Source organism: Hypomesus transpacificus, unplaced genomic scaffold (genome assembly GCF_021917145.1).
Source record: "Hypomesus transpacificus isolate Combined female unplaced genomic scaffold, fHypTra1 scaffold_31, whole genome shotgun sequence".
NCBI classification, from domain to species: Eukaryota; Metazoa; Chordata; class Actinopteri; order Osmeriformes; family Osmeridae; genus Hypomesus; species Hypomesus transpacificus.
The window spans coordinates 1608067-1628410 of NW_025813837.1; the positions used below are offsets into that span (position 1 = coordinate 1608067).

Consider the following 20344-nt stretch of genomic DNA (forward strand, 5'->3'; position numbering starts at 1 on the left):
CCTTAATCAAACTGAGAAATGTACAGTGCACAAGCCTCAGACACTTTCAGTCAGAATAAATACAGACAACCAGAGTAATTAAAACGTTTATATCCACAAATCTACATGGAACGATGACAGTGACCCTATAGATTCCCTTTATAATTGTTATACCCTGCACCTGCAAGTTCGAACCAGGCAAAGGCTAGGGAAAGTGAATACATTTGTGTGCTTTGGAGTCCTCTATTGGGTCCCTTAAACCCTCTTAGCACAATAGCAATATATCACAGAGATATTTATTCAAGTTGTGTCAACGGGGTATGGAGCAATCATCTGGGGTCATACTTCTCCTGGCCCAATATCACTATAATTTATAGTGTATCACTATAGAATATCATTCCCCCTCACCCCCAACCACACACACACACACATATACACACACCCTCTCAACCCCCACACCAGACAACACATCTCTGGAGCCATCAGCAGTGGGATCTGAACTTGGAGTTTTGGGGCTGTGTGTGGGTGTGGGCCTCGGTGGAGGGCTGCCATGGAGGGGTTGGAAGCCTCAGGGTTGCCTGGCTGTGGAAGCAGCGCAGCGGCAGCTCTTCCTGGGTGTGAGCGTCCGTGTGGCCCCCCTCCGGGCTGGGGGCCGCCTGGCTGAGGGCCAAGGTCAGGATCTGGGTCTTCTCCTTGTAGAAGCGGAGCTCGACGCCACGGCGACGGGCCAATCCCAGCTCCCGCTGGGCCACGCGGAGCTCCTCGCCCAGTCGCCCTGGGCAGCGCTGCTCGCGGCCCAGCCAATCCAGAGCCATGCTGCTGCGCAGGCTGGCGTCCAGCCCACACTGAGAGTAATAGCCAATCACACTCTAGAGCAGGCAGGGGGTGAGAGGCTTATTTACGTAACAGTGGATTATCTCCAGGTTCAAGTCATATTCTAACAGACAGACGGGTGGATAGGTAGGTCATTTGATGGATGGGTCCAGGCTATACGTGGCTACAGGTCAGGGTTTAGGGGCTGGGGATGGGGGAGGGGAGGTTCAAAGAGCCTCTCACCTGTCTGGAACACTGCCTCTTCCTCAGGGCCTTCAACGTTCCATTCCAATGTAACAACTGAAACACTGTCATCATCTCCTACATGAGAGAGAGAGAGGGGGAGGGGGGAGAGAGAGAGGGAGAGAGAGAGAGATAGATAGAGGGAGATAGAGAGAGAGGGGGGGGGGGAGAGAGAGGGGAAGAGAGAGCAAGAGAGAGAGAGAGAGAGAGAGGGGGGGGGGGGGGGAAAGAGAGAGAGGGGGGAGAGAGAGAGGGAGAGAGATAGATAGAGGGAGATAGATAGAGGGAGAAGCAGAGGCAGGGGGAGCAAAAAAAGAGAGGGACATGAGAAAAGGAGAAAGAGAAAAAGGAACAGATAAGCTCAAATCGACCTTTATTCTACTTTTGAATCTGTTTGGGCAATGCTAAGAGTAATGGAGGGGGAATTTCAACAAGCGTCTGCTTTCCGTAATCACCAGAGACCGAGTTGTTAAAAGGACATTCCTAGGTATGATAACCAAACTGACACAGTTTACGTTGAAAAGATAAGCAAAATCTTTATTTCAAAGCTCTCTCCCTGTAACTGAGATCGAGGACATGTTGTTTGGAAGTTGCCGTGCATCACTGACAGTTAGTTCAAACAGTTCATGCAGCACACATCTAAAGGTGTTTCAATCACAAACGTCATAATGGATAATACACAATGATCTCCAGGTGTTACCAGCCTAATGGAACTTGGATGCTGAATCTGTCTGCCCGCCTCCTTAGTTGTAGCTGCTACAAATACCCACGTTTTGATTGGCTGAGGGTGTCAATCAAAACGTGGGTATTTGTAGCAGCTACACACCACACACCGTTTTATCCAACGAAGGAGGCGGGCAGACAAACTCTACCTGTGTATGTGTATGCGCATATGTGTGTGTGTGTGCATACGTGTGTGTGTACATGTATGTGCCTATGCGTGTGAGTCCTACTTTGAGCACGGAGCGATAATGAAGCTATTTCCTCCTGCTAATGATTCTCTGAGTGCTCGCCTGTGGACCTCCAGACGTCTGCTTGTTGACACAGAGGCGGAGGTATGGGCCTCCGCACACCGCAGGGCTTTCCCCAGCCAGGCTGAAAGCCCAGATACCTGACTCCCTATCGCGGGCCAAGACATGTGGACCCCGTGCACTGAGGATTTATACAATCCGTCACAGTCCAGGTGAGAATGGTTATATGTAGAAAGTCTACTCAGAGGGATTTCGCGTCTGTTTTCCCTATTCCAGCTGAGATGTCAAATGATGCATGGATAAACGGTCCATGCCAGCTATTTGACAACGTCGCAACGAGGGCTCTGCTAAAACGAGCCGCGAATACAGATCTTCATTCGATGTGGGGCTTGATGGTTCTAGGGTTCTATATTCCTAAGGCTCTACATTTCTAACGTTATATGTTTCTACGGCTCCTTGTGTGTTTCCATGGTTCGATATGGTTTCGATGTTCAGCCCCAGCATTCCTACCTGGAACTCCAGCATGCTCCTGCCGGCGTGTGTGTGCAGCAGCAGGCTGTAGGCTCCCAAGCTGGTGCTGGGGTCCCGCGCATCCTGGATACACACCTGGACACACAGCGGAGGGGTCACTGCCACGCACAACCACCTGGGGGCCCTGTCTGAATACTGTGTGTGCTCATGTGTTCCTCTGTTGGGGAGAGGATTTGGGGGCGGGGCCGGGGAGGGGGTGAGGGGGCGGGAGGGGGGGAGGGGGCTCACGGCGCTGGTGGAGGCGGCCTCCTGCAGGGATTGGCCGATGAACTGAGGGGAGATCCGCCTCGACGGCAGCTCGTTGACCAGGGAGTTCATCAGAGCCACGCGGGCCGCGTCCCGCCGCGCCTCCGCCTGGGTCTCACACACCTGAAGGGGAGGGGGAGGGGGAGGAGGGGGGGAAGGGAGGGGAGGGGAAGGGAGGAATGAGAGAGAGAGAGAGAGAGAGAGAGAGAGAGAGAGAGAGAGAGAGAGAGAGAGAGAGAGAGAGAGAGAGAGAGACAGAACAGGGTGAAGGGGAAAGGAGGGTGGTGGAGGGGGGGGAGAAAGACATACAAAGGAGAGGTGATTCAAAACAGAAGAAACATACAAATGGCAAGAATTTCCCACAAATACCTAATTTAGAGATTACATATCATATTATGTGGCGTGGGTTCGAGAATGACGCTGAGATGACTAGTATATATTGAACAACATAGTGTTGGGACCTCGTTAACGTGTGTGTGTGGCGTCTGCCAACAAGTCTGGGAGGTTCACAAGAGCAGATCATGGGATCAGGAATGAAATTAGCGATCAGATTAGCACATCAGAGCCAGGCTGGGGCATCCAATCACAGAGCGGCACTGGGTCACAATGGGTCCATTGAAAAGAACCATGGGATTCAAACGGAATAAAAACAAGTCTGTATAAAAGCTGAGTGTGCGTGTGTGTGTGCGTGCGTGTGTGTGTTTGAGTCTTGGTAGTGATGGAGTTCCAGGCTCTTCTTGGGAAACAGGGGAGCCCACCTGGTAGCTCCCAAAACAGCTTCCTCCAGGCAGGGTGACGTAGCAGACGTAGGGGGGGCCGGGAGACGGGGCGGACTCATACAGCAACAGGCTCTCGGATTGGTTGCTGGAACCCCTCATCAGCCCCTCTGATTGGCCGTTAACCTGTCCCAGTTTCTCCACCTGTTTCTGCTCCCAGAAGTGATGCAGCCTGGTCACCACATTCCCTGTGAAGACAACTAGTTGGGTTTCATTGGGGTTGACCAATAGGGTGATTCAGCAAGTCAACAGAATACGAAAACAGCTCTTTTGGAACTGCATTCATGGCCTGGCTCATTTCATGAACACGTTAATTTAATGAAGGTGTTACGTGAAACAGACAGTGGGAACTATGCGTCATCTTGCATTATTATGATTTTCACATCTCTCGACAGTATGATCCATATTTCTAATCCACCCCCACCCCAACCCCCCACCCCCCCCCCCCCCACACACACACACACATTACACAACAAAGTGAGAGGACTTGGTGGGTCGGAGTTTATTGATCGCATGTGTGCGAGAGAGCACACATCTGAGTGAATGTTGCATGCGCTCCGTGTTTCAGGGAGTGTAGGTTTACATGGATGGCTGTTTGTGTGCACTGGGAACATTCCCAGACAGGGTTTATTTGAGTGGTATTAGCACCACCCAGACCCCTGTCCTAGCAGCACACACACACCAACACACACACACTAACAGACATAGGCTAAGACACACACATTCCAAAACACACCCACCCACAGACATGTACTAACAGACGCAAACATACTAACATACCTGCACTAACTAACTAACTAACACACACACCAACACGCACGCCCACACACTAACGTACACGTACCAACTCACACACACACTAACACGCGTGTACTAACACACAAACACACTCACATACATGTAGCAACACACACACTCACAATACGTGCAGTTACACACACACACACACACACACACGCAGTTTCACGCCAGCCATTCCTGTGGTTCTCTGGCCCAGGCCCTGACCACAGCAAAACGCCTTCAGGGCCTCTGACAGACTCCACAATGGGCTGCATTCATCACTCTCCTCTGTCATTCTACATATCATCACTTCTTAGTGGATGATAACAAATGTCGACACAACCGGAGAATCCAGGAAGCACCAGGACTTGAGGGATGCTTAGTTACAGTAATGCGAGATTACCTATATCTGTAAGTTTGCGTCAGTGCTTGTGATAGCGTGTTTGAGTCGGTGTATGCGTGTGTATGTTTTGTGTCGATGGGCTTGTGTGAGTGGATTAGTGTGTGTGTGTGTGAATGTAGCCCACGTGCTATCGTGTTTTTGTGTGTGTTAGCGTGTGTGTAGTAAAGTTACTCACAGTCTTGGAGCTCAGCATTAATATCACTTGTGGAGAGATGTGACATCATTATCTTATCCCAAAGTCCATTCATCTCCTGGTCCCGATGTTGAATCCCAGACAGTCAGCGCCCTGCGCACCCAGTCCGGCTCTGTCTCAACAGACTCTCACACACACACACTCTCCAGGCCTCCCTCTCTCGCAGACACACACAGACTCATATCACAGTCCGTTCACAAACAGTCGATCCTGGAACAGAACAGAATCCATGGAGACATTCATCTCAGGGCAGGAACTCAGAACGAAATGACTCTCTCTCCACCTCTCCTTCTCTCGCTCTCTAAGTCTCTCTCTCCACCCCCACCTCCCTCTGGTCTCCATGGCTTAAAGACTTTGTTCTCCCTTCCCCCCGCCTCTCCTCTACCCCCCCCCCCCCCTCTTGCCCATCGTGTGAAGACCGGAGCTGGACACCTTTGTCACCCGCCACTACTAATTAGGTAGGTGGGCCCCTTCCTCAACACACACACAGCGATCTGCCACTGGTATGCAGCTCCCCTCCCTTCCTCTCACCCCTCCCCTCCTCTCCTCTCTTCTCCTCCAACTTCCCTCTCTTTCCCTTTCTCCCTCCCCACCTCTACTTCTCCTCCCCCACCCTCTCCTCTCCTCTACCCTCCCTCCCTCCCTCCTTCCTCTTCTCCACTCCCCCTCTCCTCCCCTCCAGTGTGATCAGTCCCTGGACACAGACCGATCTGTCAGTCTCAGACACACCCAGCCTGAAGACATGCAAGAGACCCTGAGAGTCAAGTCACCTGAGAGCTGTTAGATCCACCAAGTGCCACCATACCGCAACAAGCTTCACTCAGACCACATCATTCGACAGTCCGGTCTGTACGGTTAAGCATCCTTGCTGTGTGTGTATGTGTGTACGTGTGTGTGTGTATGTGTGTAGGTGTGTATGTGTGTATGTGTGTGTGTGTGTGTGAGTGTGTGTGGCATTTTCCTGGATAGCTGTTGACTTCACACATTCTTGTCCGGCTCCACAGCGCCCACGCCTGCTCTCCATTCATCCTCTCCTTCGAAAGGGCTTTTGTTCACGCCTGCATTCACCTCCTTAAAAGCCTCTCCCCCATTCATGAACCAAACCCTGAGAACGGAGAACATTCGTCGCCGTTTGCCTTTTCCGTTTGGTTTCCAGGTTCCGTGCGTGTGCGGTTCTGCGAGTGTGTTGACAGGAGTGTGAAGGGTGTGATTTAGAGGGGTTTCGGTTGGCCATCCAAACGCCCAGCGTTTCATTGGAGGGAGTTAAGCTGAGGAGAAGGCTGGCTGGGTGGGTGACTCCAGGGGTTCTGAAGCAGACCTCCACAGACTCCCCAGATTCCTCACTCGTTTTTCCTTTTCACTCTGTAATCATTCTTTCCATGACCTTTCCCATGTGTGAGGTCAGAGAGAGAGTGGTCTGTAGTTCATTGGACTTGACGGGCTTGACTTGCCTGTTCTCCTGATTATCCTCCTCCGCCACGTTATCAGAACTATGGATCTGATAACGTCTGATAACTCTTCATCACCCACTGTTTCTTCCTCTCCCGTCTTCAGTACTGCATACTGACGTCGCCTTTTTGATTCCTCTCATGCTCACTCATCATGTTCCAAACACCTCTCACAGGTGTTGAGGTACCAGTTTTAGGACAAAAAGTCTCCCAGCTTTGCCTTTTTACTTTATGTGTCCTTAACTTTGCTTGTGCTTTCTTACATTTGATTAAATTCAAACTGTGTGCTTTATTACTTTCTTTCACCACATTACCATCTCTCCATCAGGAAACCGCCTTTTTCTTCATTCTTTTGCTACTTCTAGAAACGGAAGCAGGACAGATCATCATAGATCAGGCAGCATATTTGTTTCTGGTGCAATATGTTTATTGGACACTAGAGGGAACTATACCCACACGGCATAAGTCACACGCTTAAGACAGTTTGTGTGTGAGAATCCTCGGCCTGATTCTGGACTGTACCATATCTGGAAAGATCTGAAGACAGAGTTGCTGTTTGTGTGTTCTTGAATTAGTGTGACTGTGCTTGTGAGAGAGGGAGGGAGAGAGAGAGTGTACCTTCCCCCATTCTGGACTGTACCATGTCTGGAAAGATCTGTGTGTAGATTTGTTGCGGTTTGTGTATTAGAGTGTTCAGAGTACAAAAACTAAGTTGCAGAGAAGCTAGCAAAACAGCAGCCTCTGTATGTTTCTGTATGTGTGTGTGTGTCAATCAATATTACCAACTCCTGAACATGTGTGTGTACATTGTGTGTGCGTACGTGTGTGTCTGCGTGTGCGTGTCTGTGTGTGTGTGTGTGCTGTGACAACCCACAGAGAGTTAGACGGCTCAGACAATTTGAGACGATGAAATGCAGTCTCATACGTTTCCATTCAACCTAAAAGAACAATTAGCAGAATCTCTCTAGAGATCTTAGAGAGATCTCTCTCCCCCTCCTCTCTACCTCTCTCTCTGTCTCTGTCTGTCCCCATCTCTATTTCTTTCTCTCCCCTTCTTCTCTCTGTTTCTCTCTCTCTGTCTTGTCTTCTCTCTCTCTCTTGCCGTCTTCCTCTGGCTGGAGGTTATCTCCCCGTCTCTATCTCTCCCCCTCTTCTCTCTGTCTCTCTCTGTCTTGTCTCTCTCTCTCTTGTCGTCTTCCTCTGGCTGGAAGTTCTCTCCCCTCCTGAGCCCTGTCGTCTTGGTTCTCATGCGGCCGGGTGCTGATCAGCAGATGAGTCGCAGGCTCGCCGCTCCACGGCTGAGCACAGCGTTCCTCCTGGCCTGACTCTGGGGTCGTCACGTGTAAGCTTGTGTGTTTCCGTGCTGTGGCGAGAAACATACGTGACAGACTGTGACTCCCAGACTCGGGCGTGCGATGATGGGTCATGTACACCTCCCATTGCCTGGGAGGGAGCTGAGCCTGCCCGTCACAGCCGGCTCAGACTTCTGGGAGAGGAACTTGTCAAGCTCGGTGGTCAAAGTGGTGGTCGAACCCTTCTCAGAAACACTTTCTCCCATTCTTCCTCTCTCTCTTTCTCTCTCTTCCTCTCTTGCTCACACACACACACTTTTACGAAGCGCGGACCTTACCCCGATGACGCGCGTACACGAGACAGAGAGAACACAAGATACACAACGGACTTGTTATTGAAGCCGTGTGCGTGTATACAGAAGAAGAATTCCGTCCGTTGAGTGTCAACACATCTGGGAGGGAGGGAACAGCCTGACCTGCAGGCGATGGAGTCAGCCAGTCTGACAAGGTCACAAATCCCCACGCGTTGTTTTCCTTTTCGCCAAGAGCTACTCTAGAAAGTTCTCGACTCTTGAAAGAGAACGTTGTTGTTCCAGTGTTCAGTGTCACCGTCTCCCCCAGTTATGTGTCTGTGTTTTGGGGGTTAAGGAAGCAGGAGGTTGTCGTGTTGTTGAACGTGAACCTGGGGAGCTGAGAGCAGGTTTGGGCCCTGAGGCGGAACACCGCTATTTGTCTTGACACTTTGTCTTAGTGACAAGGACTGGTATCTCAGGAAAAGAGCATGTTGTTCTTACAGGGTGTCCAACACACACACACAGAAGCACACACACCTGCTTTTACAAAGGACAGTTGTGTTGTTTGTGCTGTTATCAGGACGACATGTTTTCCCAAATAGGCTTGACAATTACTATTTTTATTCCAAACCGGTCTGACGGATATTACAGGTACCCACACAGCTGTTAACAGAGAACGAGAGAGAGAGGGAGGGGTGAGAGTGGAGCGGGTGAAACTGCGAGAGAGGAAAGTCAACAGCTGGGTCAGAGACAGAAGAGAAAACGAGGGGGCTAGAGAGATAGAGAGAGAAAGACGGATAGAAAGAGAGACCTTAAAAAGAAATAGAAAAGAAAACATAACAGAGGGTGGACAGAGAGAGAGAGAGAGAGAGAGAGAGAGAGAGAGAGCTGTGTCATTGTTGAGAGGGGAAGGTGTAAGGAGTCAGGGGGAGGGGCTAGGGGTGGAGTTTGACGGTTCAGACTGACAGCTCACACACACACGGGGGCGTGGCCTCCCAGCGCAGACACAGAGGCACGTGGCCAGCCTCGTCTGCACGGGAAGGCAGCAACAAAGACCAGCCAGTCTGGGTAGAGAGCAGACGACATCTGCTGCACACACACACACACATACTCACACACACACCTACTCAAAGATATCACACATACTCACAGTACGTCACCAACACACAAATCACACAAAAAGATATCTACCACACGTATGCCTCCCCCATATTCACTCACTCACACATACACACACACACACACAAAATAAACCCCAAACGGAGACAGGGATGGTGAAACCAGAAGCAGGCATGCCGCAAAGGAGACCTGGGTTCCAGACTCAGACGTGTGTTTGTTCACACAGTCGCTGATCTGCTTCTCACCCACTGCTCTGTGGCTGGTCTGCCCCTGACTTCCCTTCTTGTAATCTGATGGAGTCTATTCTCACACACACACGCTCACACGCTCACACAGTCGGAGTAATTCCCCTAAAGCTCCAGTCTTGGGTGGCAGTGCGGTGAGAGGGGGTGGTGGGAGGAAGAGGAAGAGACTGGGTGAGCTGGTTGAGACTCCTCCCCCGTCCTGACAGCAGCGGCAGAGCCGTGAGTCAGGCGTCGACGCGGCGTCACTCTGCAGACGCTGGGCTCTGGGAGAAGCAGCATGGCCACCCTGACGCTGAGTCAGCAGTTTGGCCGCCCGGCATTCCAGTTCCTCTCTCGCCGGCCCTCTCAGTCCACCGCTCGGTCCTCTCCCTCCTCCAATCTTTCTCTCTCTCTAACTCTCTCTTACTCTCTCTCTCTCTCTAACTCTCTTTCTTTCTCTCGTTGTCTGTCTTTCTCTCTAACCCCCTTTGTTTCTTTCTAACACTCTCTCTCTCTCTCCCTCTCTCTCACAAACTCCTCTCTCTCTCTCTCTCTCTCTCTCTCTCTCTCTCTCTCTCCCTCTCTCTCTCTCTCCCTCTCTCACAAACTCCCTCCTCTCTCTCTCCCTCTCTCTCACTCAAGCTCCCAACAAAAGGTTCTTTCTATGTGAAACAATAACACAGTTCTTTCTGCGTGTTGACGCTGAGCAGGACACAAAACACAGGAGAGAACTCGCAGGCCAGCTCCGTCAGACAGACAAGAGTCCCTCGCTAAAACTCAGGAAACCGTGTCTCTGTGCCCAAACAGAGCCCCACCTCAACCTTCACACACGCACGCACACACACACACAGACTGATTGTGGACTGAGTGGGGGGAGTCGAGGGGGGGCTCAACATCTACGGTGGTGGAGTTTGTGTTGCGCAGTAAAGAGCTTATCAGCCTCCAAACAGCTTAATGGTTAATCTGCCATTTTACTGAGCTCTTCATCAACAATGTCACAACTGGTGCCTGAATCTGTAACCGTGTCTCTCTCTATCTGGATGTGTGTCTGTGTGTCTCTCTCTATCTGGCCTTGACCCATTAAACAAAAGTCAATTCTAGACTCGACTGTTGAACTTGTCCAGTAACAGTACTATTGTAATGTATTGTAATAAACTTAGCAACATACCAGGGGGGAAGTGAACCTGTGACCTCTGATCTCCATGACTCAACCCCTATACCCACATCACTGGTATACAAGCACAAGAAGTCATCTTTGAGATACCATGTCAACCGTACTTGACTAAACTTCTTTCCAAACGGTTTACCTATGCTAATGTTGCGAACCTTTATCGGCCTCACCATTTAGTCAAATGCAACTTATTAACATCTCGAAAGCTCCACCCCTGTGGCACTGGATGTAAATCGTATGTAACTACCGTCTCCCTACAAAACAGCCTTTGTGACAATAGACAAATAAGAGGTGATACATGTAAATGACCTCTTAAAACGCCCAGATACTGTGTCCAGAGAAACCTGCAGACGATCGGGGGGGCTTTCAGTTGAAGGTTAGGTTCTGTACACATCTCTACATGCAGGTGATGCATGTGTTTGGGTGGGCCTGTTCATGTTTCTAGGTGTGTCTAATCAATTTTTTTGTTTGCGTGAACTGCAGTTTGAGCTGGGGTGTGTGTGTGTGTGTGGGGGGGGGGGGGGTTATGTGGGTGTGTGTGTGTGTTCACAGGACCGTGCGAGGGGGTGGCTCTCTGCCTAAATAAATCACAACTGCATAGCTGAGCGAGTCCCACTGGTTTGGACGAGATCACTGTGCGTGTTTGTCCTGACAGCGACATCAGCTAGGCCTCACTCCACAGCCCTGCGACACTGCTACTCTATAGTATATATATATATATATACTCTATACTCTATAGCTAATCTACGACACTGTAAAAACATGTCGGTCTAATCCCGCTTCCATGCACCCTCTGCCTACATACCCTCACCCCAACTCTAGTTTAGATGCTAGCGTCATCGTTACTTATGCCACGTTACTCATCGCTAATGCTTTCGACACTTGTCTTGGGAGTAGGGTAATCAGGGATTCATGGGTGCGTTCTCTGTCTTTCTTTCTCTCCCTCTACCTTTCTCTGTCTCTCCTTTTGGTCTCTCTTTCTGTCCCTCTCCGCTCTGTTGTGTAGAAGAGGGGGAACTCGTCTTTGTGGAGGCGTCAAGTTGGACGTTGTTGTCTCATGCTAGGGTCTGTGGTTTGGTGTTGTGTTTGTGTTGGTTGGGGTCTGTGGGTTTTCATGAAGTGAAAGTGAAGTTTTTATAGAGCAGTGATATGTTCAGCCAACCCTTATGGGAGTCAATTAAGGGGTGCAAAATGGTCTCTTCTCTTTCTCCCTCCATATCTCCCTCTTTCTTTCTTTCTCTCTCTCCCTCTCTCTCTCTCTCTCTCTCTCTCTCTCTCTCTCTCTCTCTTTCTACCTCTCCCTGGTCTCTTGTCCCCTCCCCCCCTCTCTCTCTCTCTTTCTCTCTCTTTCTACCTCTCCCGGGTCTTTTGTCCCCCCCCCCCCTCTCTCTACTTCTCTGACTCTCTGTCTTCCTGTGTCTCTCTCTCTCATGCCCTTGGGGCAGTGGAGGGTGTGACAGCGCTGACGAGGGGGGAACAAGAAGGGTCTTGCAGAGTTTCAAGGTAGCGTCAGTTTCCTACCACAACAACACGGAGATCAGAGGGTCATGTGTCACTATGTATGACTGTCAAGAATCCGATAAACGATGACAACATAGAGCCAAGTTGTGGCGTGTTTCCGAAAAACTTGTTTGAAGAAATGTTGTTTAGTTTTTTTACGTCGCCTGTGTAGGCCTAGGGAGTCATACACTCTTGAACACTGTGTCTCTTCAAAAACTTGTTTACTTGGTGCACAGCTCACAGGACGAGTTTCTCAACTGAAAATGGCTAGTGGCAGTCAGACACTCACATATCGGGTGTCTCCTACAGCATGTCATCACTGATTTGCTTTGGTCTTGCTCCAGAATATAAAGTCAAATCAGCGTAGGGATGGACGAGGAAACGAGGCAGCTGAATTGCCACATCCAAGACTTATGATGTCAAGATCCAGTCAGTAGGCCTTCATTCACACCTATTTCGTCGTGAACATCCTTAAGACATTACTCAAAGAAATTACCATGGTTTGGCTCCACGGTACGTGGGGGGATGACGAATGGATGTGTAAGAAGGACAGACATCCCCCACGCTCGAGGACAGGCTCAGCCCTTCAGTACAGTTGATTGCGAGACACGCGCTCCAGGGTACTGGGGGTAGCCAATCGCTACACGTTATTTTACCCGTGACATCATCTGCCACTCCTCTTACTAAAGAAGGAAACAAACATCGACGGAAAGCAACCGGAGAGACGGGGCAAGAGTACAGAGAGCAGTATTACATTCAGTCTCAATCGGAGGATACATTGACACAGAAGACGTTATTGCCACAGCTCACTGTGTGTTTACGGGAAACCCCGACTTGCGCGAATACATTGTTCTTCTTGTGGAATTCCTAACATCTGTACAGGTGAGAGTTTTTAAACAATCAATTGAACGGCTGAAAAAAACTGAGTGGAGACTACCATCAACAACGTTTTGTGAGAAAATTCGAAGAGAATGTTGAGCATGTTACAAACCATTCATCAGCCTACCATTTCCGCTAGGGGAAACGCTATAAGGCAGAATAAAAGCCCGAATTTCTCTTGGTTGGTCGTGGCAAACAAGATATGGCTCTGTAAAGTGGTCACCACCTCCTTACTGAAAATATCACAAGCCTTTGAACGTGACCCGTCTGGGAGGGGAAAAACAAGGAAGGGAGCCAGCTAGTGGTGGCTATCTACTGTTTCCAGGCTGGGGGATGGGAGTGCTAGCCTACTTGACTAGAAAAGACAAGAAAATGATACTCAAATGTTATTGTCGAAATTGTTTGATTATTGTTCTGAACATTTGAAAAAAGTAGACTACATTTTCATTCGTGTTCGGAGATGTGTTTTTTTTTCAGTGGGGTAGGACGGTTTTGGGGCTTGTTAAATGTGCTGTAAGTCTGTATTGTTACCTTGTTTGTAAGTAACAAAGGGGTGTCATTAATATCGCCCTGGAGGTTTCTCTTTAGATAGAGGTAGTTGATAAACTTAGATTGATCTAAACCAGAAAATGAATGCAACATTGGAAGGATAGGGGTGCTGTCAGTAGACAAGTAAACAGGAAGAGATTTACAGACAAAGAAACCACAAATGAACATATAGGTCATTTTTGTTTTATCTGGCCTCTCAAACCAAACAAAGCGTCAAATTATGACTACGATGTGGATTTGTAACCTAGCAGTGATGCCCTGTAGCATAGTTGAGGGGAGTGGGTAATCTCTACAATGTTGCAAGTAAAGTAGCCTACCCCCCCCCCCCCCCCAGGTAGACTACAGCGAGACTGACTTGCCTATTCTGTCTCGCACGAGTTTGTTAGCGTGACCAAGTGTTTTTGGCCAATGAAATATTTGCCAGGCCATTTGCATCAAGTTAATATTCAGTTGATAAATGCCTTTTTAGTCGACAAGCGATGTGTTCAGAAAGTGATAACCATTGCTCGCAGACTATAACCAAGACATCTCAGCTCAGTATCTTGTTAAACTGAGCTATATGGTTCCCTATGTAATGCAGTCAATAACGAAGTAGGCAAGCCAAGTGTTAATATTAAGTACTAACCTTAAACTAGAGTAGATTATAAAGAAAGGTTCGCATTAAGGCAATGCTGGCACATCCGCCGCTGAAATGTCTCATGTCTCGGTATGTGTCGTGTCAACTAGGGGACCCCTCATGGAATGAATGCGAAGATGTTCGTTTAAATTACATCATGTCGATACAATAAACGAATAACAATTTCCTATGTTGTATATTTAAATTGAGTTGTTTCTGCAATTGAAAAAAAGTGTACTGTGTCCCGCACGTGGGTCGTGGTGATTGACAGGTGAACCCACCGACATCCGACATGAGAGATAGTGTGGTTCATAGTTGGGTTATTAGGAGAGGACGGTTGAACAAAAATAAAGCGTGTAACTTTGATACATATCCTTTATTTTGTTGTTGATAAATGAAAACCTGCTGACAAACACACAGTTGTTGGAAAAACAGACCCTGAATACAGACTCTGAAGTTACTAACTCGAATTACTCTTAAGTCTTGCTTACAAATAAAACATTTAAAATGCCCTCCTGAGTTTGGGCAGTTGCCAAGACAGGAACGACAAAATAAGGGGTGGGGGGGCTGTCAGGTGAGAGCAGGATTTGTTTGGCCCTCTGTCAGGAACATTGATAGAATGTTCCAGGCTGAATGTTGTCCTCCTCCAGGAACATTCTGAATCTGTGGTGGCGGTGGTCGTTTTTTTGTTGTTGGTTGTCGAGGTGTTTTAGCTGCGACTGGACTTCACAAACGTGTATCCGCATGTGTCCTGTCTGACGGTCTGGTCTCATTCTTTCTGTGTTTTAAGATGAGAGAGAGCCCTCTGACTGTGATACCAGGCTTGTTGTGTCCACCTTGTCGTAAGCCGTGTCTGTTTTTTGAGTGTGTTTGGGCGAAAACAACTCCTATGTTCCAAATTGTTGCCTAACAACTTTTAAGGTAGTGGACCCGTAGCCTTCTAAGTGTCTATGACTGTCTATGACTGTCTATGACTGTCTATGACTGTCTATGACTGTCTATTACTGTCTATGACTGTCTATGACTGCCTATGAGGGTCTATGACTTGAGTGACACACACACACTTTTACATGCTATCCTTCTCACTCTTACATGTTATCCTTCTCACTCTCACAGACTCTTACAGTCTATGTCTGTCTGTCTCTCTCACGCACACACACACACACACACACACACACACACACACACACACACACACTCCCTCCCACTCACACACACATTCACCCGGGCAGTGAATATTTGCTTAATCAGATCAAGCAGGAGGAGAACCAGAAGAAAGAATGCTGTACCAGTCATTTATGGTAATGACATATAATGACACATCCTCCATGCGCTTAGCTCCTGCCAAAGGTGATCAACGGAACAATTGTGTATTGTTCTCGCTAAGGTCGCTGAGTGAAGCAACCTCATTCATTAGTGAATCTGTTGTGCCGAGGCTGGACACTGTCCTGGGGCTGGGCATAGAGAGAGAACAGGCCTGTGTTGAGTCTCAGATTTCTAGATTTTTAGGGATAAGGTTGATGGGCTACTTGTGTCTCACACACACACTTGTACAAATACAGCCCATGTTTCCATGTTGTCTAACCAGCGCCCCCTCTCTGCCCTCCCCCTCCTCTTCTTGCAGCGATGGCCCAAGAAACCAATCAGAGCCCCGTGCCCATGCTGTGTGCCACAGGCTGCGGTTTCTACGGCAACCCCAGGACCAACGGCATGTGCTCGGTGTGCTACAAGGACCACCTGAACCGACAGCAGAGCAGCGATCGCATGAGCCCCCACAGCCCCATGGGTAAGAGGACCCCCGCCCACCCACCCCCCACACCCTTCCTGCCTGGTCCAACCACCCCACAGGCAGGTCGGGGGGAGGGTGGACACCACACAGGGTCTCCGCCCCCTCCGCCCCGGCCTCTCTGTTTTTCCGTGTGATGTGACGAGAGACAGCTGGTCCACGACAATGTGGAGGGAGAGGTTCCCCCCCCCCCCCCCCCCCCCCCCCACAGACTTCTAAGGTCAAATATTCCTGTTGATCTTGCTGTGTTCCCAGACACCAACTCAACTGTATAGCCTCTCAGAGCCATGTCAGTAAACCATGAAACTAGGAACTTTTTGAATGTTTTTTGACTTGTTGTCCAAGTAGCTGCTGTCTGGACATTCATGGATCCTTGGAGTTTGACCAGGCCAAGTCTGGAGGAGTTGTGTGGTATGTGAGCTTCATGTTGCTCTCTCTCTCCTACCAGGAAGTGCCATTAGCCCTAGCTCTGAAGCCTCAGCCATCCAGAGACTGGAGGCCAGCTTAGCCAAAGTAGACCCATCTGCTGGACCCGCTACAGACATGTCTAGGTAAGTGTGTGTGTGTGCGTGTTCAGATTTTTGGATTTTTTGTCTTCTTTTCTTCTACTCATCTTCCTCTTCTCTTCCAGAACTATCCAAGGCTCTCTTCCTGTCACTCAACAAATGACAGAGATGAGCATCTCCAGAGATGACCCAACAGACACCCCAGAGCCTGGTGAGACACCTCTCTCTCTCTCTGTCTCTCTGTCTCTCTGTCTGTCTCTCTGTCTGTCTGTCGTCTCTCTCTCTGTCTTTGTCTCCCTCTCTCAAGCAGTCAAGCGACTCCCTCACACATGCAGGCTACACGCACGCACACACACACACACACACACACACACACAGAGCGACAGTGCGACCTACTTCATCCCCGGTTTATCATCGCCCCTCCTCCTTCCATACCTCAGATCTGTTGGTTTACTCTCGAGCCTGCGAGACGCTGCCTAAAAATAAGCCTGTTTAAAAATATCCTCCTCACGCCGGAGGGCCTTCTTAGACACGCACACACACACACTCACACGCACACACACACACTCACACGCACACACACACACGCACACACACACACACACTCACACGCACACACACACACGCACACACACACACTCACGCACACACACTCACACGCACACACACACACGCACACACACACACTCACACGCACACACACACACTCACACGCACACACACACACTCACACGCACACACACACACGCACACACACACACTCACACGCACACACACACACACTCACACGCATACACACACACTCACACGCACACACACACACACTCACACGCACACACACACTCACACCCGCACGCTCTCCTCCCAGCAGGCTGGAGCAGGGTGGGTCTAACTGAGCTGTTTGTTCCTTCCAGTGGTGACTCAGCCCACCGCCTCCAGCCCCCCAGCCCCCAGCGAGGAGGGAAAGGGGGACACCCCCAAATCCAAGAAGAACCGCTGCTTCATGTGCCGCAAGAGGCTCGGCCTGACAGGTGAGAACGTCGGGAGAGGGCGAACGCGGTCGGGGGAGCGCGGCTTCTTTCACACGATATCATCACGGAGGTCTTTGTGTGTTGGCTTGTTTTGAGGGCTTATTCATCGACGCCACCCCGTAACTCGTCTCCCACCCCCCTCCCCAGGGTTCGACTGTCGCTGTGGTAACCTGTTCTGTGGCCTCCACCGGTACTCCGACAAGCACAACTGTCCCTACGACTACAAGGCCGAGGCTGCCGCCAAGATCCGCAAGGAGAACCCTGTGGTGGTCGCTGACAAGATCCAGAGAATATAGGTCTGACCTGTGACAAGGACTGTGTATGTAGGTGTGCGTGCGTGTGTGTGTGTGACCATAGACATGAACACTGGCACAAGGGGTTAACGGATTATTATGGACTCATTCTGAAAAATCCCAGCCTTGAGACAAGATGAGAAAAAAAACAAGATTCTGTATGAGGAAGATGCATAGATGAACACCTTTTTTTGGAAGGGGTGGGGCGGGGGGGGGCGTTGAAATGATTTTATTTTCAGTTTTCCCTGACTTTTGTCTGTGATGTCTTTGAAAAGAATGTGTACTGTCTTCTGAAGAGCAAGCTTTGGGGTTGCCCAGGGAAGGTAGGACTCCTGTTGGACTGGTGGCCATTTTGTGCCAAACTGCGGGAGGCCATTTTGTGTTCAGACCAGTGCTTGTCGGTGTGTTCAAAAAGAGAGAGAGAAAAAAAGAAGAGCTCTCGTCCTGTGTTTCCAAGAGTCAGGTCAGCGTTCGGGAATGTACGACGTTGCAAACGACAGAATGCACGTGGGCTCTGTTTTCCGCCCCCTCACTCTTCTCTCTGTCCTGTCCTACCTAGCTTTACCTACCTCACAGCAGGAAGTGTGTTCCTCCTCGTCACATTCTCCGCCCCAGCGTCTCTCTCTCCTTCCTCTTTGCCCACAATCACTTTATTGGCCAATGCCAGGGGAGGCTCGTTGAAGACCTCCACATTTCAGGCAGGGATAGGTCGCCGCCTCGGACCTTTTGACCTCTGGGCCGCTCGCCATCTTACAACAACTATGGGACACGTGATCCGTTTATTTTATTTTATTTTTTTGCTTTGCATTGAGATGCCGTTAGGAGGAGAAGAGGACAAAAAAAAAAAAAAACTTTGATTCTGTGATGCTTGTGAACGACATCAAGGACGATGAAGTTCAGGGAGCAGAAGGGATGACCCCTCGGAGGAGGGGTGGAGGGCCAGAGATCCTAACCCCGGGGCCAGGTCCCAGGGTGAGGACTGCTCATCAGGCGTCACCGCTGCTGGCGACGTGGAACCTGGATGTCAACATGCGCATGGGCTGCTCTATCTACATGAATGGAATGATCTGAATGACTTGGATTGTGCTTCAAGTGTTTGGCCATTTCTTTTATCTGCCGAAAAAGACTATTTCTGTTCAAGTTGTGTTTCCTTCAATAACATAGTACTGATATTAGCACATCCCTGTATTTAGTGGAGGATTGAGATTATGTGAACCATGCTATGTATTCATTTTTTGGACGCGAGTTTCTGTGAATGCGTGAGCACAGGTTTGTGCGTTGTGTGTGCGGCGTCGGCACGCGTGCGTGCGAGTGTGTGTGTCCTCTGTGGAGCAATTTGGTTTCAACAGCACATGTTTACAAAGCTAAGAGGAGGGGCATGCCAGTGCTCCGTTAGGAAAATAGAGAGAAGACTTGACGTTTCTGCTCTCTAATGACTAGTGGTCTGTGTTACTGATACACGGGACGGGAGAGAAGCATCTGTGTGAATGTGCACGTGTGTTTGCGAGCTGTGTGCGCGCGTGTGTGTGTGTGTGAGACCCGTGTAGATCATTTTGTTCTGCCTTTAGGGATGTGAGATTATTATTCATTTGAAACAAACCCTTTGTATCAGTTTGAGTTCTCCATTATAATTCTTAGTTATATGCAAATTTGTACAAAAAAACAACAAAACAAATGTTGGTATTCATGTATTACATATAATCTTGCTAGCCAGCATTACAGCAAAAATGTATCATGTAAATTAAACTATGTACAGATAGAAGTGGAAAAAGGCTGCTGGTGTTCTGTCTGATGTGGTATTTCAGTTTGTTTGTGTCCCTACTTCCCAAGTGTCCCATCAATTCATCAAAACGGATCCTATAGAGTGACCTTTGACCCCCTCAGCCTGAATAGAAACCCCAGACCTGGGTCTGGAAGGGCTACGGGGCTGGAGGTCGCACACGACACAAAGCTCATGTTTGGGTCAGGATGCCATGAAGGGTAGCAACCAGAACTTGAATTTGAGCTGGCCTGTTTCTAAATCACATCCGTTTGATTTGTACAGCCCTTTAATACAAGCCGTGTCACAGAGAACTGCACATACACCCACAAAGCTGCACCTAAACCAACCTAAATCCAACCCAACCTCAAATCTATCTGGGGCACAGCCTTGGGGGGTGGGGGGGTGGAGGTCTGTTCCAGAATGTTCCAGAGTGTGTTACCTTTGAAGGGAAACGGTGTGTTTTATTTCCCACACCTGCCACAAGCACCGAGGAGTGAGTCAGCAGATGGTACAACACTGGGCAGCTGCATGCACTGCTGAGGTAGGAGGAAAGAGTGTGTGTGTGGGGGGCGGTGAATAAACCCCTGACCCCCTGTCTGTGTAGCGCTAACAACGCCTGACAGACACGCTGTGACCCCTGCCGTGACCCCACTGAAAAAGACATCCCATTTGATCAGGGATCAACTCCGGTGGTCCCTCCATTGTTGAAATGGGTAATTCTCTCAAAGCTCCTTATGTAATGACAATCATGATATTTTCATCCAAATCCCAGTCCAGTGCGGATTTGAGTGGACGACTTCTTGATCCTGTAGCCAGGTGCAACCACAGCGCCATATCCCTCCCTCAGTCTGAGACAGAAACTGACTGGATATCTAATCATGGAAAGCATCACTCATTCACTCTGTAGCTTTCTGGGTATCTTGAGGTCCACCAAAGACAA

At 49.4% G+C, this 20344-nt stretch overlaps 2 protein-coding genes across 3 annotated transcripts; one reads left to right on the forward strand and one right to left on the reverse strand.

Annotated features, from left to right (window-relative positions):
* Positions 1–113: 113 nt before the first annotated feature.
* Positions 114–5252, reverse strand: lix1 (limb and CNS expressed 1). Of its 2 annotated transcripts, none has more exons than XM_047015903.1 (6): positions 4918–5252; positions 3542–3747; positions 2766–2906; positions 2517–2612; positions 1036–1113; positions 114–848 (listed from the first exon to the last, which is right to left on the reverse strand). In XM_047015903.1, the coding sequence occupies exons 1-6, from the start codon at positions 4988–4990 to the stop codon at positions 462–464; spliced, it is 981 nt and encodes a 326-aa protein (XP_046871859.1). In that variant the 5' UTR covers positions 4991–5252; the 3' UTR covers positions 114–461. The 2 variants fall into 2 exon arrangements, with proteins under 2 accessions (XP_046871859.1, XP_046871858.1); XM_047015902.1 differs by having other exon boundaries at positions 3542–3759.
* A 7409-nt stretch (positions 5253–12661) lies between these two features.
* On the forward strand, positions 12662–19417 carry zfand5a (zinc finger, AN1-type domain 5a). The gene is made up of 6 exons (XM_047015942.1): positions 12662–12864; positions 15651–15812; positions 16261–16363; positions 16444–16529; positions 17233–17349; positions 17497–19417. Exons 2-6 carry the CDS (start codon positions 15653–15655, stop codon positions 17643–17645), a joined length of 615 nt encoding a protein of 204 aa, XP_046871898.1. The 5' UTR covers positions 12662–12864; positions 15651–15652; the 3' UTR covers positions 17646–19417.
* Positions 19418–20344: the final 927 nt, after the last annotated feature.

Coding starts and splice junctions, on each gene's coding strand:
- lix1 (XM_047015902.1), bottom strand. CDS start 4,990: ATGAATGGACTTTGGGATAAGATAATGATGTCACATCTCTCCACAAGT. Junction 3,760..4,917: donor TAATGCTGAGCTCCAAGACT/GTGAGTAACTTT, acceptor AAACCCAACTAG/TTGTCTTCACAGGGAATGTG. Junction 2,907..3,541: donor GCTGTTTTGGGAGCTACCAG/GTGGGCTCCCCT, acceptor CCTCCCCTTCAG/GTGTGTGAGACCCAGGCGGA.
- zfand5a (XM_047015942.1), top strand. CDS start 15,653: ATGGCCCAAGAAACCAATCAGAGCCCCGTGCCCATGCTGTGTGCCACA. Junction 15,813..16,260: donor GAGCCCCCACAGCCCCATGG/GTAAGAGGACCC, acceptor CTCTCCTACCAG/GAAGTGCCATTAGCCCTAGC. Junction 16,364..16,443: donor CCCGCTACAGACATGTCTAG/GTAAGTGTGTGT, acceptor CTTCTCTTCCAG/AACTATCCAAGGCTCTCTTC.